This window comes from Moschus berezovskii, chromosome 9 (assembly GCF_049115385.1).
Source record: "Moschus berezovskii isolate FMDL1 chromosome 9, NW_MosBer_1.0, whole genome shotgun sequence".
Lineage (NCBI taxonomy): Eukaryota > Metazoa > Chordata > Mammalia > Artiodactyla > Moschidae > Moschus > Moschus berezovskii.
Genome location: NC_142468.1, coordinates 75175526 through 75199184, shown reverse-complemented (window position 1 = coordinate 75199184; position 23659 = coordinate 75175526). Strand labels below are relative to the sequence as shown.

Below are 23659 nucleotides of genomic sequence, written 5' to 3'. Positions count from 1 at the left end.
CCAGCACCACACAGCCGCCGCTCACCCAATATGTCTGGTTAAATGTTTGTCTCCAACATTTACCAGTGACAAAAGTGCAGATACTCAATATTTTGAAGGTATGAGTATTTGTATAACCCATAAAGGTGTTTTTTAGGGCTAGAAACCACCTTGTCTCCTGTGATCGAAGTGCAGCTCACTGTGAAATCCCATCTCTGTGGAAAAAGAAGGGGCTTCCCAGGTGACTTAGTGGTAAAGAATCTGCCTGCAATGCAGGAGATCCAGGTTCCATCCCTGGGTGGGGAAGATCCCCTGGAGAAGGAAATGGCACCTCACTCCAGTATTCTTGTCTGGAAAATCCTGTGGACAGAGGAGCTTGGCAGGAGTCCATAGGGTTGCAAAGGGTCAGACATGACTGAAGCGACTTAGCATTCATGTTGTAAAACAAAGATGTCCATAGGATTGGAAGGCCAGGGAATTGGAGAGTTGCCTTCCTGTGAGGTGTCTGCTCTGTGCTAGGTCCAAACTTTGTGGAAATTGAGTTCCTTCTTCATTATTCACAGGCCACACTCACTCACAGTCGCAAGCACTGTGAGATCAGTGAGGCTCTACTGAAGCTGTGGGGATGCCCCCAGAGGCCAGACTTCTCCAATTCACTTATATTCTCTTCCTTCCCATAAAGGTCTGCATCCATCTCTCCTTCTGAGAAATCCAAACTCCTCTTCCTCTATTACAAAAGACAGAATCCCATTTCCCTGAAGCCAGAATGTTCCTGAGGCCTCATCTGGAGATCCTGAGATGTTTGACTCCAACAGTGTATCAGAGACTTGTTTCTAATAATGACTATCCCCTTTCTAAGAATTCTGAATCTAGCTTTTGAGATGTTTTTTTAAAAAACATATATCTCATATCTGAATAAGTGAATAGTAATGAAAATGACATGGCATCCAGTCTACATGTGTTTTCCCTAGCCCCTGCCTCTGTCTGTTTTATACATATAAAGATGTATTTTTGAGTGGTTGTATATGTATACACTAGAGACAGATTCTATCAGGGCTCTAATAACTGTACTGCATGCATATAAGTGTATTCATTTTGTAGTTTACTTGGTAGTTTATTCATTTATTTAGCAGCTACTCTTTGAGTGTCTTGTTTAATCTAGACATTATATTAGGTGCCGGGGAGATAACAAAGTACACTGCTTCTGCCTAATGGAGAAGACAACCAAATAATCATGAAAATCGTAGTTACAAAAGGGCAGTACACCATGCTGTGAGATTGTGTAATGGAGAAGACCTCATTCATATAGAGTGGCGAGTTAGAAATCCCAGTGATGTGCCCTTAGAGCTGAGATGAAAATGATGACTAACCACTAACCAGGCCCTGGTTACCCAGAGGATAGAGAGTGCCTACATAGGTGCATGCATGATAGGTTGCTTCAGTCGTGTCTGACTCTTTGTAGACCCCCAAAAATCCCCTCTCCATGGTATTTCCAGGCAAAAATACTGGAGTGGGTTGCCATGCCTTCCTCAAGGGATCTTCCTGTCCCAGGGACCAAATCCGCATCTCTATTGGCAGGTGGGTTCTTTACCACTAGCACCACCTGGGAAACGTAGAGGAAATATCCCTGGCTAAAATTACACCCTGATGACGGGAAGGAACTGATGAAGTCTGAGGAACTGAGAGGGGGCCACTGTGCTGGAACACAGAGTGTGGTGGGGGGACAGAGCGAGGCTGGGGAGGGGCAAGAGTCAGCTTATGCAGGGCCTGGCAATGGCCAGTCTCTAAGAGCTGGAGGTTTAAGCAGGGGATTGGCATAATCAGATGTGTATGTTATGAAGATCACTATGACTCCAGTGTGAAGGACAAATCCGGAGGAAGCAAGGGTGTGGGAGAAACAGCCAAGAAGGTGTCTCAGCAGTCTGGTCAGAGTGATGGACTGCAGAACTCCTGTGGAGATGGAGCTATGGGATAGACATGTACATGCAGGAGTTACAGTCCCAGATGGGACTGAAATGTTTACGCAGGTATTGTCTAGCAAGAGACCGCCACAAGAGAAAAGAAGTGTTCAAAAATGTGAACATTTAAGGGCTGAGTCTAGAAAGATGAGGCTGCACAGGAGACAGAGCAGTTGAGGTAGGAAGAAAGTCAGGGATGCTGGACCCAGAGCCAAGGGACAGATTATTTCAACATGGGAACATGGGTGACAGAGTGGAATCCTGCTGGGCGGTGAAATTTTTTTTTAAGACAGTGACAATAGGGGAGATTCACTGGTAACTTGAGGGTGTTCTTTCCCTTGTCATAATTGGGGTGAAGTAAATTTCAATGGGTCTGGGACTAAGCGGTGAATGAGAAACAGTAAAAGTGAGTATGGGCAATTTTTAAAGATGGTTTGGCTGTGAAAGAAATCAGACTATAACATAGTGATTTGTTGTTTACTAAACACATAAGAAGGACTGATGCTGAAGCTGAAACTCCAATACTTTGGCCACCTCATGCAAAGAGGTGACTCACTGGAAAAGACTCTAATGCTGGGAGGGATTGGGGGCAGGAGGAGAAGGGGACGACAGAGAATGAGATGGCTGGATGGCATCACCGACTCGAAGGACGTGAGTTTGAGTGAACTCCGGGAGTTGGTGGTGGACAGGGAGGCCTGGCGTGCTGTGATTCATGGGGTCGCAAAGAGTTGGAGAGGGCTGAGCGACTGAACTGAACTGAACTGAACTGAACACATAAATATTAGGAAAGTCAACTTGTTTGAAGAATTTGTGGAGCTGTTATTGTTTCACTGTTCCTGGAAATGAGAAGAATAAAGCCATGTACAGTATATATTCTGACTAGGCTTAGGACGGTTTGAATATTTTAAATGGATAAAGAATAGTTTGAATAGCATTTTACTGCTCAGTATACAAAATGCCTTTTCATGTACATCTCATGTAGTCCTCAAGAGTTTTATATATCAGAAACCAAGAATCAGAGAGGTATTAAATAACTTTCCAAGCCAATAAAGAGTGAGGAAAACTAAGAATAAGTGAAATGTATCTTTAGATTAAGAGTAGTTCAAAGAGAAAAAATTTTAATATATTAATTATCTATATGTGTATATATTACAGATATATATACAGCGGTCTACCACAATTAAAAAATATGCCAAAGCTCTTGTTTTAATTTATTAAAAGTAAACAAAATTCTTTCAGTCCCTTGCTTGTATTTCTCTTAAATACAACTGTTTGTTTACTAGGTCTTTTATTTTTATAACTTTTATTGGTACTTCTGAAGACTAATATGTTTGATTTCTCAAATACATGTGTATTCCAAACTCATTTCCCACTTCACATCTATGGCTTAATAAATATTATTATAACAGTTATAATGAAGATATAACTGGACCTGAGACTTGAAAAATGATTCTATCTTGTAAAAGAAGCACAGATTGGATATTCTTTACTTACATGCTCATTATAGTCCCAGTTTAAGGCTCAGAGTTTCTAATCAACTTTTCTTTAGTCGGTTTATTGAGATACATGTAGATGCCATCTAATTCATCCTCTTAAGGTGTGCAATTCAGTGATTTTTGTTATATTTGCAGAGTTTTACAACCATCAACACACTCAATTTTAGAAAATTGCCCTTACCCAAAAAGAAACCTCTTACCTTTTAACCATCACCCTAAATCTTTCTATCCCTCCTTCCTCCAGTCCTAGGCAACCCCATACTCTGCTTTTTATCTTATTTGTTGTTCCACGAGTCACCAGCGAAGCCATAAATGCTCCCATGTCCAGCATCAGAATCCAAGAACATGAAATAGACACTTTCTGTTTGCAGCTTTTATTGTTTATTTTTAACTTAAGTTGATATTTTCCTTTATGTAGCCTTCTTTAAAAAAGGAACATGCAGAAAGTAGCCACAAAATAGCATTCTCATTTGTGCCAAACCTTTAACAAGCAAATTTTAGAATTACAGACATTTTACTGATTTTATGTATGATTTGCCTCCCCCATAGAAGTCCTTGATTTGAATTAGCTCTAAGTGTTTTTCATATCTTTTTTAATGCTTTGGATGTAATATAATCCCCCAGCCATTCAGTTCAAGGCCGATACCATGAAAAGATATTGTATAGGTTCATCGCGCTAAGACTGCTGTTTTGATTTCTGAATTTGTTTTTAAATTTATCTTAGTAAAAGTATGTATGGGGCTAGATAGCTTAAAGCTCTTTGTGTGTATATGTTGCTTGATGTGAAGTGCACTAGGAAGAACACTGTATACTGTCCTGCTGTTACTAAAAAGAATTCTTGAGGTACAGTATGTTGTTCAGTAGCTCAGTCGTGTCTGACTCTTTGTGACCCTGTGGACTGCAGAACGTCAGGCTTCCCTCTCCTTCACCATTTCCCAGAGCTTGCTCAACACATGTCCATTGAGTCAGTGATGCCATTCAACCATCCCATCTTCTGTTGTCCCCTTCTCCTGCCTTCAATCTTTCCCAGCATCAGAGTCTTTTCTAACAAGTCGTTTCTTCGCATTAGGTGGTCAGAGTATTGGAGCTTCAGTTTCAGCATCAGTCCTTCCAATGAATATTCAAGATTGATTTCCTTTAGGATTGACTGGTTTGATCTCCTTGCAGCATTAAAGTAAATAACACATATGTTTAGATGCAGTTCAGATTATGAGAAACAATAGTTACTGTGTTCCATTCCCATTAAGACATTTTTGTTGGGGATCCATTCACTACAATGTCTGAAGGCAGAGATTTTTTTTTTCACTGATGTATCCCTAGTATTGAATACAGTTTGTGGCAGACAGTTGGCATGCAGTGACTATCTGGTGAATTGATATATTTATTGAATGAATCTCTTTAGAATAAACTCCTTAACCCAGCAGTCTATGCTCTTTATAATCTAACTCTGACTTGTATCTCTCACATAAACCCCACTGGTGTAACATAAACATTTGTTTTAGTCTCTTAGTTCTTTTTTAAAATCACTTTCTTTTTATTGAGCTATAGTTGATATACAACATTCACAATGTTTAAAGGTTATATTCCATCTCTAGTTGTTATAAAATATTGGTTATATCCCCTATGTTGTACTATATGTATATTCTTGTAGCTTATTTTTTTAAACATAATAGTTTCTACATCTTAATCCCCTACTCCTATATTGCCAGCCCTTGCGTCCCTCTCCACACTGATAACCACTGGTTTGTTCTCCACATCTGTGAGTCTGTTTCTTTTTTGTTATATTCAATAAATTGTTTTATATTTTTAGATTCCACGTGTAAATGATATCATATTTATCTTTCTCTATCTAGCTTATTTCACTTAGCATAACCCTCGCCAAGTTCATCCATATTGTTGCAAATGGCAGGATTTCAAAATTTTATTCTTTTTATGGCTGTGTAGTATACCACTGTGAATATATACCACATCTTCATTCATCTGTTGATGGACACTTAGGTTGCTTCCATATCTTGGCAATTATAAATAATGCTGCTTTGAACATTGGGGTGCATGTATCTTTTAGAATTAGTGTTCTGTATTTTTTTTTTTTTTTTATAAATGCCCAGGAGTGGATTGCTGGGTCATATGGTAGTTCTATCTTTAGATTTTTGAGGAGTCTCTATACTGTTGTCCATAGTGGCAGCACTGATTTACATTCTCACCAACAATATGAGGGTTCCCTTTTTCCCACATCATCACCAACATTTATAATCTGTGATCTCTTTGATGATAGCCATTCTGCCAAGTGTGAGGAGGATGTCTCATTGTGGTTTTAATTGCATTTCTCTGATGATTAACAGTATTGAGCATCTTTTCGTATGCCTGTTGGCCATCTGTATTTCTTTTTGAAAAAGTGTCTGTTCAGGTCTTCTGCCCATTTTTAAAACTGAGTTGTTTGGGTTTTTTGATGTTGTTGTATGAGTTTATATATGTATCTGTAGATAGATAGATATAGATATTAACTCTTTATCAGTCATGTCATTTGCAAATATTTTCTCCCATTTATTAGGTTGTCCTTTTGTTTTGTTGATGGTTTCCTTTGCTGTGCAAAAGCTTTTAAGTTTAATTAGGTCCCATTTGTTTATTTTTGCTTTTAATGCCTTTGCTTTAGGAGACAGATCCAAAAAAAATATAGTTGCAATTTATGTCAAGAAATGTTCCGCCTATGTTTTCTTTTAGGGGTTTTATGGTTTCCAGTCTTAAATTTAGGTCTTTAATCCATTTTGAGTTTATTTTTGTATATGATGTTAGAGAATGTTCAAATTTATTTCTTGACATGTAGCTGTCTTGTTTTCCCAGCACTACTTTTTGAAAACACTGTCCTTTCTCTCCATTGTATATTCTTACATCCTGTGTCTTAGATTAACTGACAATAAGTTCATGGGCTTATTTTTGAGCTGTCTGTTCTGTTCCATTGATCTATGTATCTGTTTTTGTGACAGCACTGTAATAGTTTGATTACTGAAGCTCTGTAATATAGTTAGACAGCGTGACTCCTGCAGCTTGGTTCTTCTCTCAAGATTATTTGGCTACTTGGGGTCTATTTTTGTTTCTATACAAATTTTAAAATTATTTGTTCTAGTTCTGTGAAAAATGCCCTGGGTATTTTGATAGGGATTGCATTGAATTTGTATATTGTCTTGGGTAGTATGATCATTTTTAACATCATTAATTTTTCCATTCCATGAACAGTCTATCTTTCCATCTGTTTGTGTTGTCTTCAATTTCTTTTTTCAATGTTTTATACTTTTCCCAGTATAATTCTTTTACCTCCTTAGTTAAGTTTATTCTTAAATATTTTATTTATTCCAATGTGATTATAAATGCAGTTGTTTCCCTAAATTTCTCTTTCTGAGAGTTCGTTGTTAGTGTGTAGAAATTCATTAGATGTCTGTATAAGAAATTTTTTGATGTATTGTTGAATTCAGTTTGCTGTTTTTTATTGAGGATGTTTTCATTTCTATTCATCAGTGATTTTGACCTGTAATTTATGTGTGTGTTATATCTTTGTCTGATTTTGATATCAGAATGATGCTGGCCTCATAGAATGAGTTCAGAAGCATTCCTTTTTCTGCATTTTTTTTTTTTTTGGATAGTTAGACAAGGATAGGTGTTAGCTCTTCTCTAAATGTTTGGTAGAATTCATCTGTGAAGCTGTCTGATCCTGGACTTTCATTTGTCAGGAATTCCTTTTTATTACTGATTTACTTTCATTACTGGTAATTGGCCTGTTCATATTTTCTGTCTTCCTGATTCAATCTTGGGGGGATTATACATTTATAAAAATTTGTCCATTTCTTCTCAGTTGTCCACTTTATTGGCATACGTTAAGAGTTTTTCATACTCTCAGTTTTTGTGTTGCTTTAGCAATTCTCTGAGTTCTTCAAGCATGGAGCTCAGAGAAAGGCTGCTGCTGCTAAGTCGCTTCAGTCGCGTCCGACTCTGTGCGACCCCATAGACGGCAGCCCACCAGGCTCCCCCGTCCCTGGGATTCTCCAGGCAAGAACACGGGAGTGGGTTGCCATTTCCTTCTCCAGTGCATGAAAGTGAAAAGTGAAAGTGAAGGCACTCAGTCGTGTCCGACTCTTCGTGACCCCATGGACTGCAGCCCACCAGGCTCCTCCATCCATGGGATTTTCCAGTCAAGAGTACTGGGGTGGGGTGCCATTGCCTTCTCTGCAGAGAAAGGCTAGGGATCTTATAAAACTGAAGAGGTAGAACTGACCCAGATCCAAGGAGAGGTTGAGTAGGAATTAGGTAAACAGAGAGGGGGCAAAGAGGGAATCCCAGATTTAAAAAGCAAAGCCTAGATACATCTTTCTTTTTCTCTGTAAATATATTCTGACTTCATTACAAAGACCATAGGTCCTTCACTCATACAGAAAAAAATGTGTACCCTATTTTCCTTAAAAATGCCCATGTACATTTGATCTGTTAAAATGATTAAACATGTATCAGATTTTGATGAACTTTATGTTGACCTTGCCTCTGTATCCTTATAAGCTGCCCATGCTTTTTAAGCGACTCAATAAGCTTTATTCCTTGTTCCTAAAGGTTAAAAAACAACAAAAAAAAGACAACCACTTAGAAACTTAACAGTCTAATATTTGAAATCTCAAAACATTCAAAGCTATATGTTTCCTTCCTCTAAGATGTTTGACAATCACATAATCTATTTTTTAAGTTTTTTTTAAATTGAGGTATATTTGATGTACAATAGTATATAAGCTTTGAGTATACAACATAGTGATCCACAGATTTTAAATATGTCACCTCATTTATAGTTATTATGAAGTATTGACTGTATGTTATATTTTAAATGCTTCACAAGTACTTAACCTTTAGTTAGTATCTCCATTTAGTATCAATAATTTTGTTATATAATATATACATATATATTCAACCTTGGGAGATTATACATTTCTAAAAATGTGTCCATTTTTTTCTTGGCTGCCCATTTTATTGGCATATGTTAATAGTTTTTCATGCTATCTCAGTTCTTTCTATTGCTTTAGCAATTCTCTGAGGTGGTTCTTTGAGCATGGAGCGCAGAGAAAGGATAGGATAGGCTATTATAAAGTATTTTAGAGAATGTTTTCAATATTTCATCTCTCACAATGATCTATTAGTAACTAACTTCAGGAATTAATATATTGTTTAATTCTGTCAAATTTAATAGAAAAAGAGAGAGAAAGAATCCTGGGTGACTTTGGCTTCTGATGTTGGAACTCTTGGCACAGCGCTATGTGAGGCAGCCTTGGTGGTCTAGCAATATTGTATAAGTGTCTCCTGGTTGGACAATTAATGACATTGGGGCTTTGTCAGGGACCTCTCTCCTTTATGCTCTGCCCGTCTCCAGTGTCAGTGTTAATTAGTCTTCAGGTCTCCTGTTTGTCTGCTCGAATGCCTCCTGGATAAGCCAAATTAATAAGTGGGAGCAGTCCAGCTGCCTGGCCATCGAACATGGCACGGCACTCAAACAGTCCGAGGGCAGCCCTGTGCTTTGATCGTGTGGAAAAGTTTAATTCTAGCAGGCCATGTGGGAGGCTGTGCCCGTTGGGGTGCAAAGAGGACCTCGGGGCCCAGCAGGGAAGCTGCTGTCCTTTGGACTGGTTTCAGTGTTTCTCATTTCAAACCCCTGAGGCTCAGAGGCCCCAGACACTTACTTCACATTTTGCTTCATCTTTACCCCAGGAGTTTCTTCCTTGAATTCTCACAGCGGGTGGTAGATCATCAGCAAGGGAACACAAATCATTATCTCTTTGTTCCAAACAGGAGATTTGCACTGGGGTGTATTTTCATAAATAGAGTGTGTAGAATTTGTAGTACATAATCTCCAGCCATGACTCTCTTGCTGTTCTGCCTATGACGTTTCCCAACCAATTTTACAAAGTTATAAAAGTGACAGATAATATATTGGATGCCACTTGCTAGAGCCAGGCATTCTGCAAACCGCTTTACATGCACTGGCTCATTTAATTCATGTATCTTGCCTGTAGGGCTTCCCTGATAGCTCAGTGGGTAAAGAATCTGCCTGTAATGCAGGAGACCATGGTTCGATTCCTGGGTAGGGAAGATCTGCTGAAAATGGAATAGGCTACCCACTCCAGTATTCTTGGGCTTCCCTTGCGGCTCAGCCAGTAAAGAATCTGCCTGCAATGTGGAAGACCTGGGTTTGATCCCTGGGTTGGGAAGATCCCCTAGAGTAGGGAAAGGCTATCGTGCCTGTGAGAAAGGGGGTCCCCATTTTGCAAATGAGAAAAGCCACAGCCCACATGCACTCAGGTAGGTGTGGATCCAAGCACCAGCCTTTTACCACACCACTACCTGGCCAGTCTGGGAAGTTTGATGGACACCATGGTCTCTGTCACCTCAACCAACACAAAGGGAGAATCACAGTGATCAACCCTTTTAATTCAGGCAGAGACAGAGGTTTTGTTCGTGTAATTGAGAAAAGAAGCTCTACCTTGGGCTTTGCTTTGCCTAGGAAGAAATAACCTTGAAGAAATTACTGTCCTGGCTTCAGTTATGTCCTTTTACCAAAATGCAGGCCTGCCCCACTATATATTATTTGTGTTCATGAAACATAGTTCTCTATAAATGAAACTGTTGGAATATGAATGCAGTAGAAGACCAGTTAATTTGAACCCTCTCCCAATTTATACTGTGAGAATAAATATGGCTTCAGAATCATAGTTTGGTATCATCAGAAAAGTTTATGTGGTCATAAAAGTTCATTGGAAAATGTCAGTTCTTGAAAGTAGAACTCTTCCGAAGTGTGTCTGATCAGTCTCCTGCATCTTAGTCTGCTGTCACAACTATTCAATCAGGAGAATAATCTTTGCTACTTTCCTGGGCCTTCCAGCATGAAGTGGTAGATGTTTGGAGGATACTTTAAAATACACTAAGCACTTTCACATCAGCTTGGGACAGTCACAGTGTTTGCAGAATAAAGAAACTGGGACCTGTTGATGTACCTAGGGAGGAAAGTGAAAGTGTTAGTCTCTTCTGACTCTTTGCAACCCCATGTGCTGTAGCCTGCCAGTCTCCTCTGTCCATGGGATTCTCCAGGCAAGAATACTGGAACGGGTAGCCATTCATTTTCTAGGGGATATTCATGACCCAGTGATCAAACCCAGGTCTCCCGCGTTGCAGGCAGATTCTTTACCATCTGAGTCACCAGGGAAGCCCTAGGAAGGAAGGAAAAAGTAGAGAGACAAGGAGGTCATATTATACCCCTGGAGAGCCCACTCAGTCTGGGTCAAAATTGCTAAATTTTTTTCCACTTTCCTCCACATAAGAACCTTGTTGAGGATATCTGATGCTTTTTCCAGATGCATGGAGGTCTCTGGACAAGTTTGGGGATGAGTAAATGAAACCTGCATGGTGAATTTGCAGGGATTAATATAAATAGACAAATATAATAAAAGACTCACTGGAAAAGACTCTGATGCTGGGAAGGATTGGGGGCGGGAGGAGAAGGGGACAACAGAGGATGAGATGGCTGGATGGCATCACCGACTCGATGGACATGAGTTTGAGTGAACTCCCAGAGTTGGTGATGGACAGGGAGGCCTGGCGTGCTGTGATTCATGGGGTCGCAAAGAGTCGGTGACAACTGAGCAACTGAACTGAACTGAATAAAAGGTAAAACATAAATGCTCTCTGGAAGATAGATGTTCAAAAGATTCAAAAACTTTGGATTGGAAGGGTTTTATGGTAGTGGTGGCATCTCAGAAAAACTTTTTTAGGATGAATAGGATTTTATCAAATGCACTAGGAAGTATGTAGGGAGTGAGAGAAGGATGAACAAAGAACCACATGAATGGAAGCATGGAGCTGGCAACACTGGTAGATATAATTTGGAAACATTGTGTAATTTTGGACTCATTAGTCAAATATATGGGAAAATAAAGCTGAAAAAGGGAAAGGCCTTAAATCTCAGCCAGGAAGTTTGAATTCATTTGAATGAGCAACAAGAATCCATTAAGAGTTTCATCTTTTTTTGTCCCTTTGCCTTTTTGATTTCAGTGGATGATCTTGCATTTTAATCCATAGAGACCAGAGAAAACTTAAGTTTCAAAGTTAAGTTTTGATCTTCTCTCCCTTAAAACAAAAAAGAATAGAACAAGAACAATACATTCACCTCTTCCTGCTCTCTCTGATAGCTCTAGCCCAAAGTCATTATTTTGATAATAGAATAGTGATGGGAAGGGAGGTACTTATCATTTTGGTCACAGTAAAAATAAAAAAAGGAGTGGGCATACTGATAAAGCTTTTAGGAGTTACATGACTAGATAACCTATGAGAAATACAAAAACAGAGGAGAAAAGGACAACTCTCCTTTTTCTTGCTCTAATAACTGGCTGGATACTAATGTAGAGGACCCACTTGGGGTAAAATACAATGACATACTTCCCTGGTAGCTTAGTAGGTAAAGAATCTGCCCGCAATGCAGGAGACCTGGGTTCAATCCCTGGGTCAGGAACATCCGCTGGAGAAGGAAATGGCAACCCACACCAGTCTTCTTGCCTGGAAAATCTATGGACAGAGGAACCTGGTGGGCTACAGTCCATGGGGTCACGAGAGTTGGACACAACTGAATGACTAAACCACCACCACAGATTTTGGACATGTTGGTTTAACATACATCTGAGAAACACTGGCAGAGTATTAGGTTCATAAGAGAGAGCTAGCAAAGAGGTAAAGGAAAATCACACAACAGTGGAAAATTATTAAGTAGGTATTGTGGAGAGGACAACATACTGACAAATAAAGCTAAAAATGGAGGAGTTGGGGAAGAGTGTTTTGAAATAATGGTTGACTGGTTTTAAGGTATTTGTTCCAGATAAGATGGATCATTTAAAAAAAAAGAAACGAATCTTTGCATCCCAGTGGACAAAGTTTTCCTAGATAGCACTAGAGTGATTATCAGACTACGTCACCATAGATATTCAAAATAAACTCTATTAAAAACTTTTGGAAAATAACTATGTCAATGGGAAGAGCCTCCATTTAGGCCCTTGTGTCCTGTGATCAGCCTCATGATCCCAAGAGGGAATCACTGGAGGTGATTCTGAGATTGCAGCTGATGCGGAACTTAACAGAATTCCCTGCCATCATGCTTTCATCTACAGTACAATCTGATAGTCTCCCAGAGTCATCTAGGATTTCAGCAATCTAGGTGGCAATATTGTCAGAGAAAATGTCAAGTAGCTAATTTCAAAGGACCTTTTTTGCTGTTTCTGTGTTTCAGGGCTGTTATGCTTGTGGATTACTTCACATGTTCATAGTAAACATTCTGGGATGCTGGTTTTGGAAACTCCAAGTTCTTGTATACAAATTTCCTGACATAAATAAAGGCATCCTTTCTAACCGTACTCTTCCAAAATACCTTCCTTTGTGCTCCTGTAAATTCCTCCAAGAATATATCTTTCTCTATTTTTTGAACCATTTATGGCGATTTGTTTATGGTGAAAATCTGGTGCTTTAATATATTCTCTTGAACAATGGCATGTCAGTAATTTCTGGCCGTATCAACAGACAAAAGTGATCATGACTCAGCTCTAGCTTGGGAGAAATGAAGCCTTTTTTTCTACCCAGTGCATTTCTGCCACTGTACAAACATATCAGAACCTTGGGAAAATGCCTCTTGCCTGGGTTAACTGCCTTTTGTGACAGATTTGTTACGGGTTATTGTAGTTTCCATGTCGCCAAATGAAAACTATCTGAGGGGTCTTGATTACCAAAAAACAACATATGGTAAATTCTGGATATCCTGTCTGTAGTAAATCATATTTAAAATGATTTCACATGTTTTAGTAAAATATTAATGGGAAGGGTAGATGAACACAAGTGCAGAGAGGTTAGAGCCTCCCCAACCTGGCTTCTCATGCTGTGTGATGGTTCAAGACCTGGGAATTTTTGCAACATCTATTTTAAGCTTTTGGACTATGAATCTGAAGAGGATCTGGGCTCTTAATTTGCTAGGACTAGTCCTTACGTTGCTTTTGCCTGTCTCTTCGAGAGACCAAAAAGCAGAGTTTTTCACCTGTGCAAAGTCAGAAGTTCTGCTGCATTTCTTTAAAAAAATTAAAAAAGGTTGAAGATGATGCATTTCCCTGTTCCTGAAGAAAGGTATAGAATGAGTAAGTATTTGTGTTTTTGGTTTTTGCTTTTTGCCCTGTAATTTGGATAAATAGTGCTGGGTAAAGATTTCACCATTAATACAGAGCACAGAGCATGAGTTCAGCAAATCTGTGTTCTTGAGGAAGTCTAACTGCCACCTTCTCTTCACAGCAAGTGAGAAACAGATGGCAGTTGTGTGTAAGGAGTCGCCAAAGGAGTATCTGCAGCCGTTCAAGGACAGACTGGAAGAGTTCTTCCAGAAAGGTAGGAGATGTGACGTTCTGAAAGGTCCTCCTGTCCCGCATCTTCTGAGTGCCACCACCCTGTACATCCTGCCGAGCCCTGACAGCGCCACGGATTCCATCAGACCATCTTGCCGTGGCGGATCTACACTCAGTGTAGATGAAGTTGTCCTGTAACCTTTACATCACCTTTCAAATGTGCTGTAATGGTTTAAATCCTTTAACATTACTCCTGTTTCTATAAACTTCGCCAGGGAAAGCTTTCTCTTTGTCTCTTGATGGTTCCCAAGAGGATCCTCAATACCTGTGAACTGACAAGTGAGGGCCATGCGAGGCTTATGCAGTCGTGTAGGCGGATGGTGATTATCTTTCTGGTTTTATGAGTGTTAGCAACTTGGAAACTGGTATTGTATTTTCCATTCCTTTTCAGAAAGGAAAATTGGGGCCAGGTGAATGTCACATATCCAATCACTTGGCACCCATCGGCCCTCAGGGGTTAGCAGATGGAAGTGATATGCATGAGACCCAGTACTGACTTAAAAATCTTACCGAATTATGTTCCTTCCTCCATGGTTTTGGCAGGACTGGGGAACTTTTGTTGAGCCCTGGTAGTGAGTATGAAAGTTTAATGCCTTTTGGATATTTCCTATTCTGATTTCTCAAATCCAACTTATGATGTGAAACAAAAATAAGTGTGGGGTGCAATTTTCAGTTGTAAAAGAAATAACTCATGGGGAATGTAATGTACAGGATGGTGACTGTAGTTAATAATACTGTACTGTGTATTTGAAAGTTGCTAAGAGAGTAGATCTTAAAGCGTTCTCATCGCACACACAAAATTTGTAACTCTACGTGGACGGATGTTAACTAGACTTACAGTGATGACCATTTCACTATATATATATATAATCATTATGTTTACACCTGAAGCTAATATAATGTTTTACATCAATTATATCTAAATAAAGAAAAAAAAAAGTGTGGGGTAGTAAGAGGGGGCTTTTGTCTTTGCTCAAAAGCCAGGGAAAATACATGTAGGAACCTTTAGTGGTTTATTAGCATGCTGTTTCTATTTATTAATAAGGCCACATGATACCAAACTATCAACAAAAGACCTTTAAGCAGAGTAAATCCGTAAAGTATGACCAAACCACCTTGGGAACTGGCAGGGAAATTCTCAGTCCATGAGTCAGAGAAACTTCATTCCAACTGGCCCCTTGGTACAGAGTTCATTGCTCCCTTCTCCTGGATGAGGTCTCATTTGTGTTGAAGCAGATGTCAGAATTCTCTCTTGGCCACAGCTGAACCTCAAATATGATGGAAGTCCTGCCACCAGGTCAAGGTATCATTATGAGAACAGGCAGTAATACTGACATTTATGAGTTATGTGGCCAAAATTAGATTTTATATGTGATTTATAAAGTAGATGCTTTGCTTTTTTTTAATTTTTTTTTAATTGAAGGATAATTGCTTTACAGAATTTTGTTGTTTTCTGTCAGACCTCAACATGAATCAGACATAGGTATACATATATCCTCTCCCTTTTGAACCTCCCTCCCATCTCCCGCCCCATCCCACCCCTCTAGGTTGATACAGAGCCCATGTTTGAATTTCCCAAGCCATACAGCAAATTCCGGTTGGCTATCTATTTTACGTATGGTAATGTAAGTTTCCATGTTACTCTTTCCATACATCTCACCCTCTCTTCCCCTCTCCCCATATCCGTAAGACTATTCTTTATGTCTGTTTCTCCATTGCTGCCCTGTAAATAAATTCTTCAGTACCATTTTCCTAGATTCTGTATATATGCATTAGAATACAATGTTTATTTTCCTCTTTCTGACTAACTTCACTCTGTATAATAGGTTTTAGGTTCATCCACCTCATCAGAACTGACTCAGATGTGTTCCTTTTTATGGCTGAGTAATATTCCATTGTGTATATGTACCACAACTTCTTTATCCATTCATCTGTTGATGGACATCTAGGTTGCTTCCATGTTCTAGCTATTGTAAATAGTGCTGCAATGAACATGGGATACATGTGTCTCTTTCAGTTTTGGTTTCCTCAGGGTATATGCCTAGGAGTGGGATTGCTGGGTCATATGGTGGTTTTATTCCTAATTTTTTAAGGAATCTCCATACCATCTTCCATAGTGGGTGTATCAATTTGCATTCCCCACCAACAGTACAAGAGCATTCTCTTTTCTTCACACCCTGTCCAGCTTTTATTGTTTGTAGACTTTTTCATGATTGCCATTCTGACCTGTGTGAGGTGATATCTCATGGTGGTTTTGATTTGCATTTCTCTAATAATGACTGATGTTGAGCATCTTTTCTTGCGTTTGTTAGCCATCTGTATGTCTTCTTTGGAGAAATGTCTGTTTAGGTCTTTTTTCCCACTTTTTGATTGGGTTGTTTGTTTTTCTGGCATTGAGTTATATGAACTGCTTATATATCTTGGAAATTAATCCTTTGTCAGTTGTTTCATTTGCTGTGATACATTGCTTTATGTTTATTTCATGTATAGCCTAAATGGCCTAAAGAAGAGCACACAATATTTCCTTTTGCTGACCTCAAATTAATAATTTCTACTTTTGACATATGTATAGGAAACTTGAAATGAGGCTCATGTGTGCTTAAATTTCATTCCTTTTTTCCCCATTTCTGGATTTTTAAAAATTCTTTTATTGAAGTCTAGATGATTTACAGTTTTGTGTTAGTTTCAGGTGGAATATATATATGTGTGTGTATATATATATAAATATTTATATTCTTTTTCAGATTCCTTTCCCTTATAGTCTAATATAAAAGATTGAGTTTGGTTTCCTGTGCTATGTAGTAAGTCCTTATTATCTATTTTATATATAGTAGAGGGTATATGTTAAGCCTACACTACTAATTTATCCCTCTCTTTACCCCTCTCTTCTTTGGTAACCATAACTTTATTTTCTTTGTCTATGAATCTCTTTCTGTTTTGGAAATATGTTCATTTGTATCATTTTTTTAGATTCCACATATAAGTGATAACATTTGATGTTTGTCTTAGCCTGTCTTATTTCATTTAGTATAATAATCTCCAAGTCCATCCATGTTGCTGCAAATGGGATTTTCACTCTTTTATAGCTGAGTAATATTCCATTGTGTGTATATGTATATGTATGTGTATAGAAGTGTATATGTTAGCTTCCTGAGTAACTCAGCTGGTAAAGAATCTGCCTGCAATGTGGGAGACCTGGGTGGTTGGGAAGATCCCCTGAAGGAGGGCATGGCAACTCACTCAAGTATTCTTGCCTGGAAAACCACTGTGGACAGAGGAGCCTGGCTCGCTACAGTCCATGGGGTAGCAAAGAGCTGGACATGACTGAATGACTAAGCACAGCACACACACACACACACGCACACACACACACGCACACACGCACACACATACTCTCACACACATCTTCTTTATTCATTTGTCTGTCAGTGGACATTTAGGTTGCTTCCCTGTCTTGACTGTCCATTTCTATTTTTAATTGCTGTTATTTTAGATCTAAAAAATTCTTCTGTGAGAATGCCTGGATATTATCAGTCTGTATGCTATAATGGCCTTATGATCTTTTTAAATTAGCTAGCATTTTAAAACACTTACATTGTAAATTTTATTCCTTTTGTTGGAAAAAGATAAATATGAATAGATTTAGAACACTGAAAATCTTCAATGCTTTGGAAAAGGATTTGGAAATCACTCTTGGGAATTCTGTTTCTTCTCCACAAGGTTTCTTAAACTTTTGATCTGTTCTGAGAGTAGGAATGGAGCTGAGGCAAACTAAACCTTGTGTCAAGAAAGCAAGGATGTGGGGCCAGAGTAAGCTGTCCTAAGAAAGCCCTAGAGCAGTGGTTCTCAACCCTGACTGCATACTAGGATTGCCTGGGGGAGATTTTTAAAATTCAACACCCAAGCCAAATTCCAGACCTACTTCCAGGATCTCTGGGGGTGAGACCAGGAATCAGCACTCTTTTTTTTTTTTTTTAACTCTCCACATAATCCTAGTGTGCAGCCCAGGTTGAGAACCACTGTTGTCAACCTTAGTTCACCTTTTAATGTGTATTCAAAAATATTCTTCAGAGCCCACTATGTGTTAGGCATTGTGACAGAAGCTGACAATCCTAAGATGAACCATAGACTCCTTGTCCTTCTCCCAGGGATCGACTTACTGGGGAAAGGTCTATAATTGAATAAAGAAGTCACCTCTTCTTTAACCAGCAAAATGAAGGGAAGTTGGGAAGGACATAGGAATAACCTCAAATTATGGTTAAAACAAAGTCAGCCAAAATGAGACATGAAAAGAATTTGAAGGAAAATTACTATTCTAAAAAGAATTTTAAAATGTAAAAATAAACCATAAACATTCCCAAAATCATGTGGTAAAAAAGATCCACTGTTGAAATACCTGTTACTATTGACTCATTACTTAACTGAGTTGGTCAAAAAAGCAGTCTAGATTTGTGTTGCCCAGGATGGTAGGCACTGGCCATGTGTAGCTGCTGAGCAATTGAAATGTGGCTGATCCAAACTGAGATGTACCACAGGAATCAATCATACATCAGATTTTGAAGACAGTGCCCCAAAATATTTCTTCTTTTTATATTGGTTTCATGGTAAATAGCATTTTTTTTCTTTGTTGGGTTACACAAATAAAATATATTATTAATCTTAATTGACTTGTTTTCATTTTAAAGCATGGATACTAGAACACTTAAAATTATGTCTGTGGCTTGCTTTGAACTCGATTGGACAAGCTGTCTAGAAGCATGATCTCTTGGCCTTTCCCACCATATTCCTTCATTCTCTTCTCCACGTAATTGTTTTACCTTCTGAGCTTATTAAGTCCTGGGTTATCGGGACCCAGTATCACAAACTCACCTCTCCCCACTCATTTTCTGGATCTGGCTGTTGTTTGGCTCTCAGATGTGAGTGCTTAACTGAAGGAGGTGAGAGCATGCTGCTTCATCAGGCTGCCTCTCTGTGGTTCAGGGAGTGGGGCCTTGGTACACTGCAGTATATAGAAGTGAAATAGCTCTTGGCTACTGTAGAGTTCCACATAGCAGTCCCTTTCTTCTGGAGATGGTTCATTGATTCACAGAAAATGTGGGATTTCATATCTACTATCCATATGCATTATCCACCCTGGGTAATCATCTTTTTATGCAGTTATCATAAGTTTAGGTGTCATCTACTATGCTACTCATAAGTAACACCATTATTCCAAGTGCTACTCAGTTCAGTCACTCAGTTGTGTCTGACTCTTTGCTACCGCATTGACTGCAGCACACCAGGCTTCCCTGTCCATCACCAACTCCCAGAGCTTGCTCAAACTCATGTCCACTGAGTCAGTGATACCATCCAACCACCTCATCCTCTGTCGTCCCCTTCTTCTGCCTTCAATCTTTCCCAGGATCAGGGTCTTTTCAGTGAGTCCGTTCTTCACATCAGGTGGCCAAAGAAACAAAAATTGCTGCCAATTAAGCCAGGACTTGTCATAAATTACAAGATATACCCCAGTATCAAAGAAGCTAAAATATGAAAATTCCATCAATTTTGAAATTGATGTAGTATGGTACTATATTTAGGCATATCAGATCAGAGAGAAGGAATGATTAATGCTTCCAGGTAAGTGAGGGGAGACTGAGCAAAGGAGATGTTTTTGTTGAGATTTGAAAAACAAAACCAAACAAAGATAACAGTGATGACAGTGGCAGCAGTGACAGTGATTGCCAACATTTGGTGATTGCTTCTGTCGGCTAGGCACCGTAGGGAGTAGATCATTTTACTTAGTCTTCATGACAACCCTCTGAAGTAAACACTATTATCACCCTGTTGTACAGGTGAGGAAATTAGAAATAATTCTCTGCAGACAAATTATGAAGGGCATTCCAGGCAAAGGAAGACACTGCAAATCTCAGGATGAAAGCCATGCTGTGTTTGGGCAATGGCAAAAGACTTGGTGTGATTGCATCACAGGGAATATGGCAAGAGCTCAAGACCCCAAAGGAGAGGAGAATCTCAGTGACTTGCTTAAAAATATGAACTTTGTCTTATGGGCAAGTGAGAGCCCTTTGAAAAACTATGTGTGTGGGAGTGACATGTTCTGTTGGGCTTGTTTGTTGTGATGTTGGTGTGTTGGAATCATTTTGCTTTTTGTTGTTGTTAAGAAATGCATTATAGAGAATTCCCTGGTGGTCCAGTAGTCAGGACTTCACACTCTCCCTGATGAAAGTGCAGTGCGCAGTTCAATCCCTGGTCAGGAAACTAAGATCCTACAAGCTGTGCAGCATTGCCAAAAAAAAAAAAACTCTTTTTTTAAAGAAATACATTGCAACTAAGAGCAATATAAAGAAGAGTTGGGATAGTAAATAATTGGAAGGCAGTCTATCAAGCTCTTCTGTAGCTGTCCAGCCAAATGATGGTAAGAACTTGAGCAAAAGCAACCACAGTAGAAATAAGAAAGGAAGAAACATATTGATAAAGTTTCAGTTCAGTTCAGTTGCTCAATCGTGTCCTTAGGAGTTACAAAACTAGATAACCTATGAGATGTACAGACACAGAGGGGAAACAATGACTCTCCTTTTTCCTGCTTGAATAACTGGCTGGATACTGATGTGGACGTCCCAGTTGAGATAGAATACAGTGACATAAAGTTTGGACACACTGACTTGACATAAATTTGAGACACAAGTAGAATATTGGGGTCAGAGGAGAGCATTGGGTGAGACTTTAGAGGATGGCAGTTTAAGTCATAGGAATGAAGGAGATATCCCCCAAGAGAGGATGGAGAATGAAAAACTCCTGGAGTATCAGAATATCTGAATACAAGGTATAATATAAAAACCACAACTGAGAAAAGATACTTCTATACTGTTGATGCTTTTGAACTGTGGTGCTGGAAAAGACTCTTGAGAGTCCCCTGGACTGCAAGGAGATCCAACCAGGGAGGAGAAGGGGACGACAGAGAATGAGATGGCTGGATGGCATCACCGACTCGACAGACATGAGTTTGAGTGAACTCAGGGAGTTGGTGATGGACAGGGAGGCCTGGCATGCTGTGATTCATGGGGTCGCGGAGAGTCGGACATGACTGAGCGACTGAACTGATACTGTTAGTGTTTAGTTGCTCAGTCGTGCTCGACTCTATGCGACCCCATGGACTGCAGCCCACCAGGCTCCTCTGTCCATGAGATTTTCTGGGCCAGACTACTGGAGTGGCTTGCCATTTCCTTCTCCAGGGGATCTTCCCAACCCAGGTCTCCTGCACTACAGGCGGATTCTTTACCGACTGAGCTACAAGGGAAGCCCTGTAGCACTTGAGTATTTCTGGCAGGAAAGCCAGTTTTCTATTAGAGGTTCATCACTCATAAAGCCTTAAGCAATTCCATTCTTTACACCTGAGGAGTCACACACATGCGTTGTGACTCAGTCGATTGATGGTTCGGCTAATTTTCATATGAGCTGCAGTTCGTTTCTTTTGGTCATCATGATGGTTTAATTTTCTTTTGTAAATCATATCCTGTTGCAACACTCAAGTGGAGATGATGTGCTTGTCCTTCTGTCTTTTATCACCCTTCCCCTCTCCAAATGCCCTTAAATAGTGTTGTTTAACAAAACGTGTTCTTAACTAATTTCACTTTCCACACAGAATCGAAAGTGCTTTTAATGGCACCCCTTTTCAGAGTTACATCCTCCACAGTATCTGAGCCCTTTCCCTGACTTCGTTTTTTCTTTTCCACAGTAGGCTCTTATTGATTCCAGTTTACAGCTCCGTTCAGAGTGACCTTGTGCAGGCATTATTTGAGCTCGTGTTTTCCCACCCTCAGATCAAACATGGTCATAATGATATGGCCTTCAAAAATGTGATGCTTGTATTAAAAGTCCCCATAAACGTGGCAGGGATCCTGTAATTGAAAGAAGGCGCAGAACAACTGATTAGATCTCAGGTATAGATCTTTAGGGTGGTCTTTTCATGCTGTTAAATTGGTCATTTGTATTTATAGCTTTGGCAGGGAGGGCTGGAATCTAACCTGGTGCTCACACCAACACTCTCCCACACTTGGCCTTATCTCATTCTCCATTAGTTTTACTTGGCATCCATGAGTGGACTCAAATCAAAGTGCATCTGAATGAATCGTGCTAGTCTTAATTTATCCAACTATCTTCTGAGGTTCTTTGACCATCTGAGATTAATGGTTCTTGATTAATGTCAAGAAACTGTGTTCTAATAAAGACTAAGTAGATAAGTTTACCAAGTTAAAAAAAATAACAATAACTCTGATTTTAAGCATTGAAAGCAAAAATGTTTATCTATTAAGTTGCAGACCCAGTGATAGCTGGAACTATGTCTGTCTGGTTCTATTCATTTTCTTGTCTCAATATAATATAGGCTTAGCCTGGCCGATAATAGGTGTTAATAATTATTTTTTTAATTAATGAACAAAGAACCTGTGTCTTGTAAAGTGCCTGCAGACTTTTTTCCCCCTCTGTGGGTTTCCTGTTTAAGTCCTTTTAGTGTTGGTAAATTGTGCCAAGATCTGGTAAGATGCATGTTTGGTCTGCATCACAGACCAAAGGTCTGTGGTTAGGTCTCCTGGTTATCAAAGAGTCTTTCTATGCTGCAGATATGCATATATCCATGTTTTCATGAATTCTTAGAGTAGATTGATAAACGCTGAAACTGAGCCTCTGGAAACTATAGAATAAGAGCAGGTTATTAGGTAATCTCTTCACTTCCGCCCCCAGAATATAGAAAGAAAACCATCCGAGCCCCTATATTCAAACTTCAAGGTTACAGAGATCAGGACAGGTCACTGATCTGGACTGTGAGACCTGTGAAAGGATATAATTCTTATATTCTTTACAGAACTCCCAGAAGGAAGGACTGCGGTGGGGGAAACACACACTTTACATGGGCCAAAATGAGTTCTTGTGTACATCACTACCCAAAAAAGCACCCATGGGGATGACTGCAAAGAACATTAGATGGCCAAGAATTAAGACAGTCTTGTGATTTCCAGGTCACTGAAGTAACAGAGCAGTAATCCTTGGAAGATGGAAAAAACCTTATCAGAGGTTTATTAAATAGACTCTTACCTGACAGGATTAATTTGAATCCATTTTTTTTCCAGAAATTTCTGTCATCGGCGTGTATTTCCCCCACCCCTCAAAGTTTCTCTATCTCTTCTTCTCCCTCCTCTCTGCCTTTCTCCCTACCCCTACCCCCCTCTGCCTCTTCCTCCTCCCTTCTTCCTTCCACTCAACCCCCTTTAAATATTCAATTTACTCAAGTATTTACTCAAATATTTACTCATTATTTAATTTTCTTCTCGGCCAACCATCCAACAAAATCTCTCTTCAGTAACTTTCTTTTTCCCCTTTCTCTCCAATGAAAAGTTTTGCAAAAAAAAAAGTCTAAATTCTTTTTACTGATATAAATACCTGAAAAATATTGCCCCCCTCAAGAAAAAGAAAACTGATAGTTTAAAACTTCTAAATAAAACAGCACATCTCATAACCAAATGAAATTTATTCCCAGAATATAAAGATGAGACTATATAGGGAAGTCTCATCTTGCTAATATAGTGACAGTTAATGTAATTCATCAATTAATAGCTCTAACAAGAAAACTCATATGACTATTTCTTTTTTGTTGTTGTTGTTCAGTCACTAAGTCTTGTCTGATGCTTTGTGACCCCATGAACTACAGCATGCCTGGCTTCCCTGTCCTTCACTATCTTCCAGAGTTTGCTCAAACTCATGTCCATTGAGTCAGTGATGCCAT

General features: G+C 39.3%; 1 protein-coding gene across 2 annotated transcripts in view; it reads left to right on the top strand.

Annotated features, from left to right (window-relative positions):
• The window catches only part of FMN1 (formin 1), a 474559-nt gene that overhangs the window by 354120 nt on the left and 96780 nt on the right, over positions 1-23659 (top strand). For both annotated transcript variants that reach the window (XM_088839831.1, XM_055435909.2), the window contains one exon: positions 13775-13867. In XM_088839831.1, the coding sequence (XP_088695957.1) occupies positions 13775-13867 (93 nt within the window). The remainder of the gene's footprint in view (positions 1-13774; positions 13868-23659) is intronic.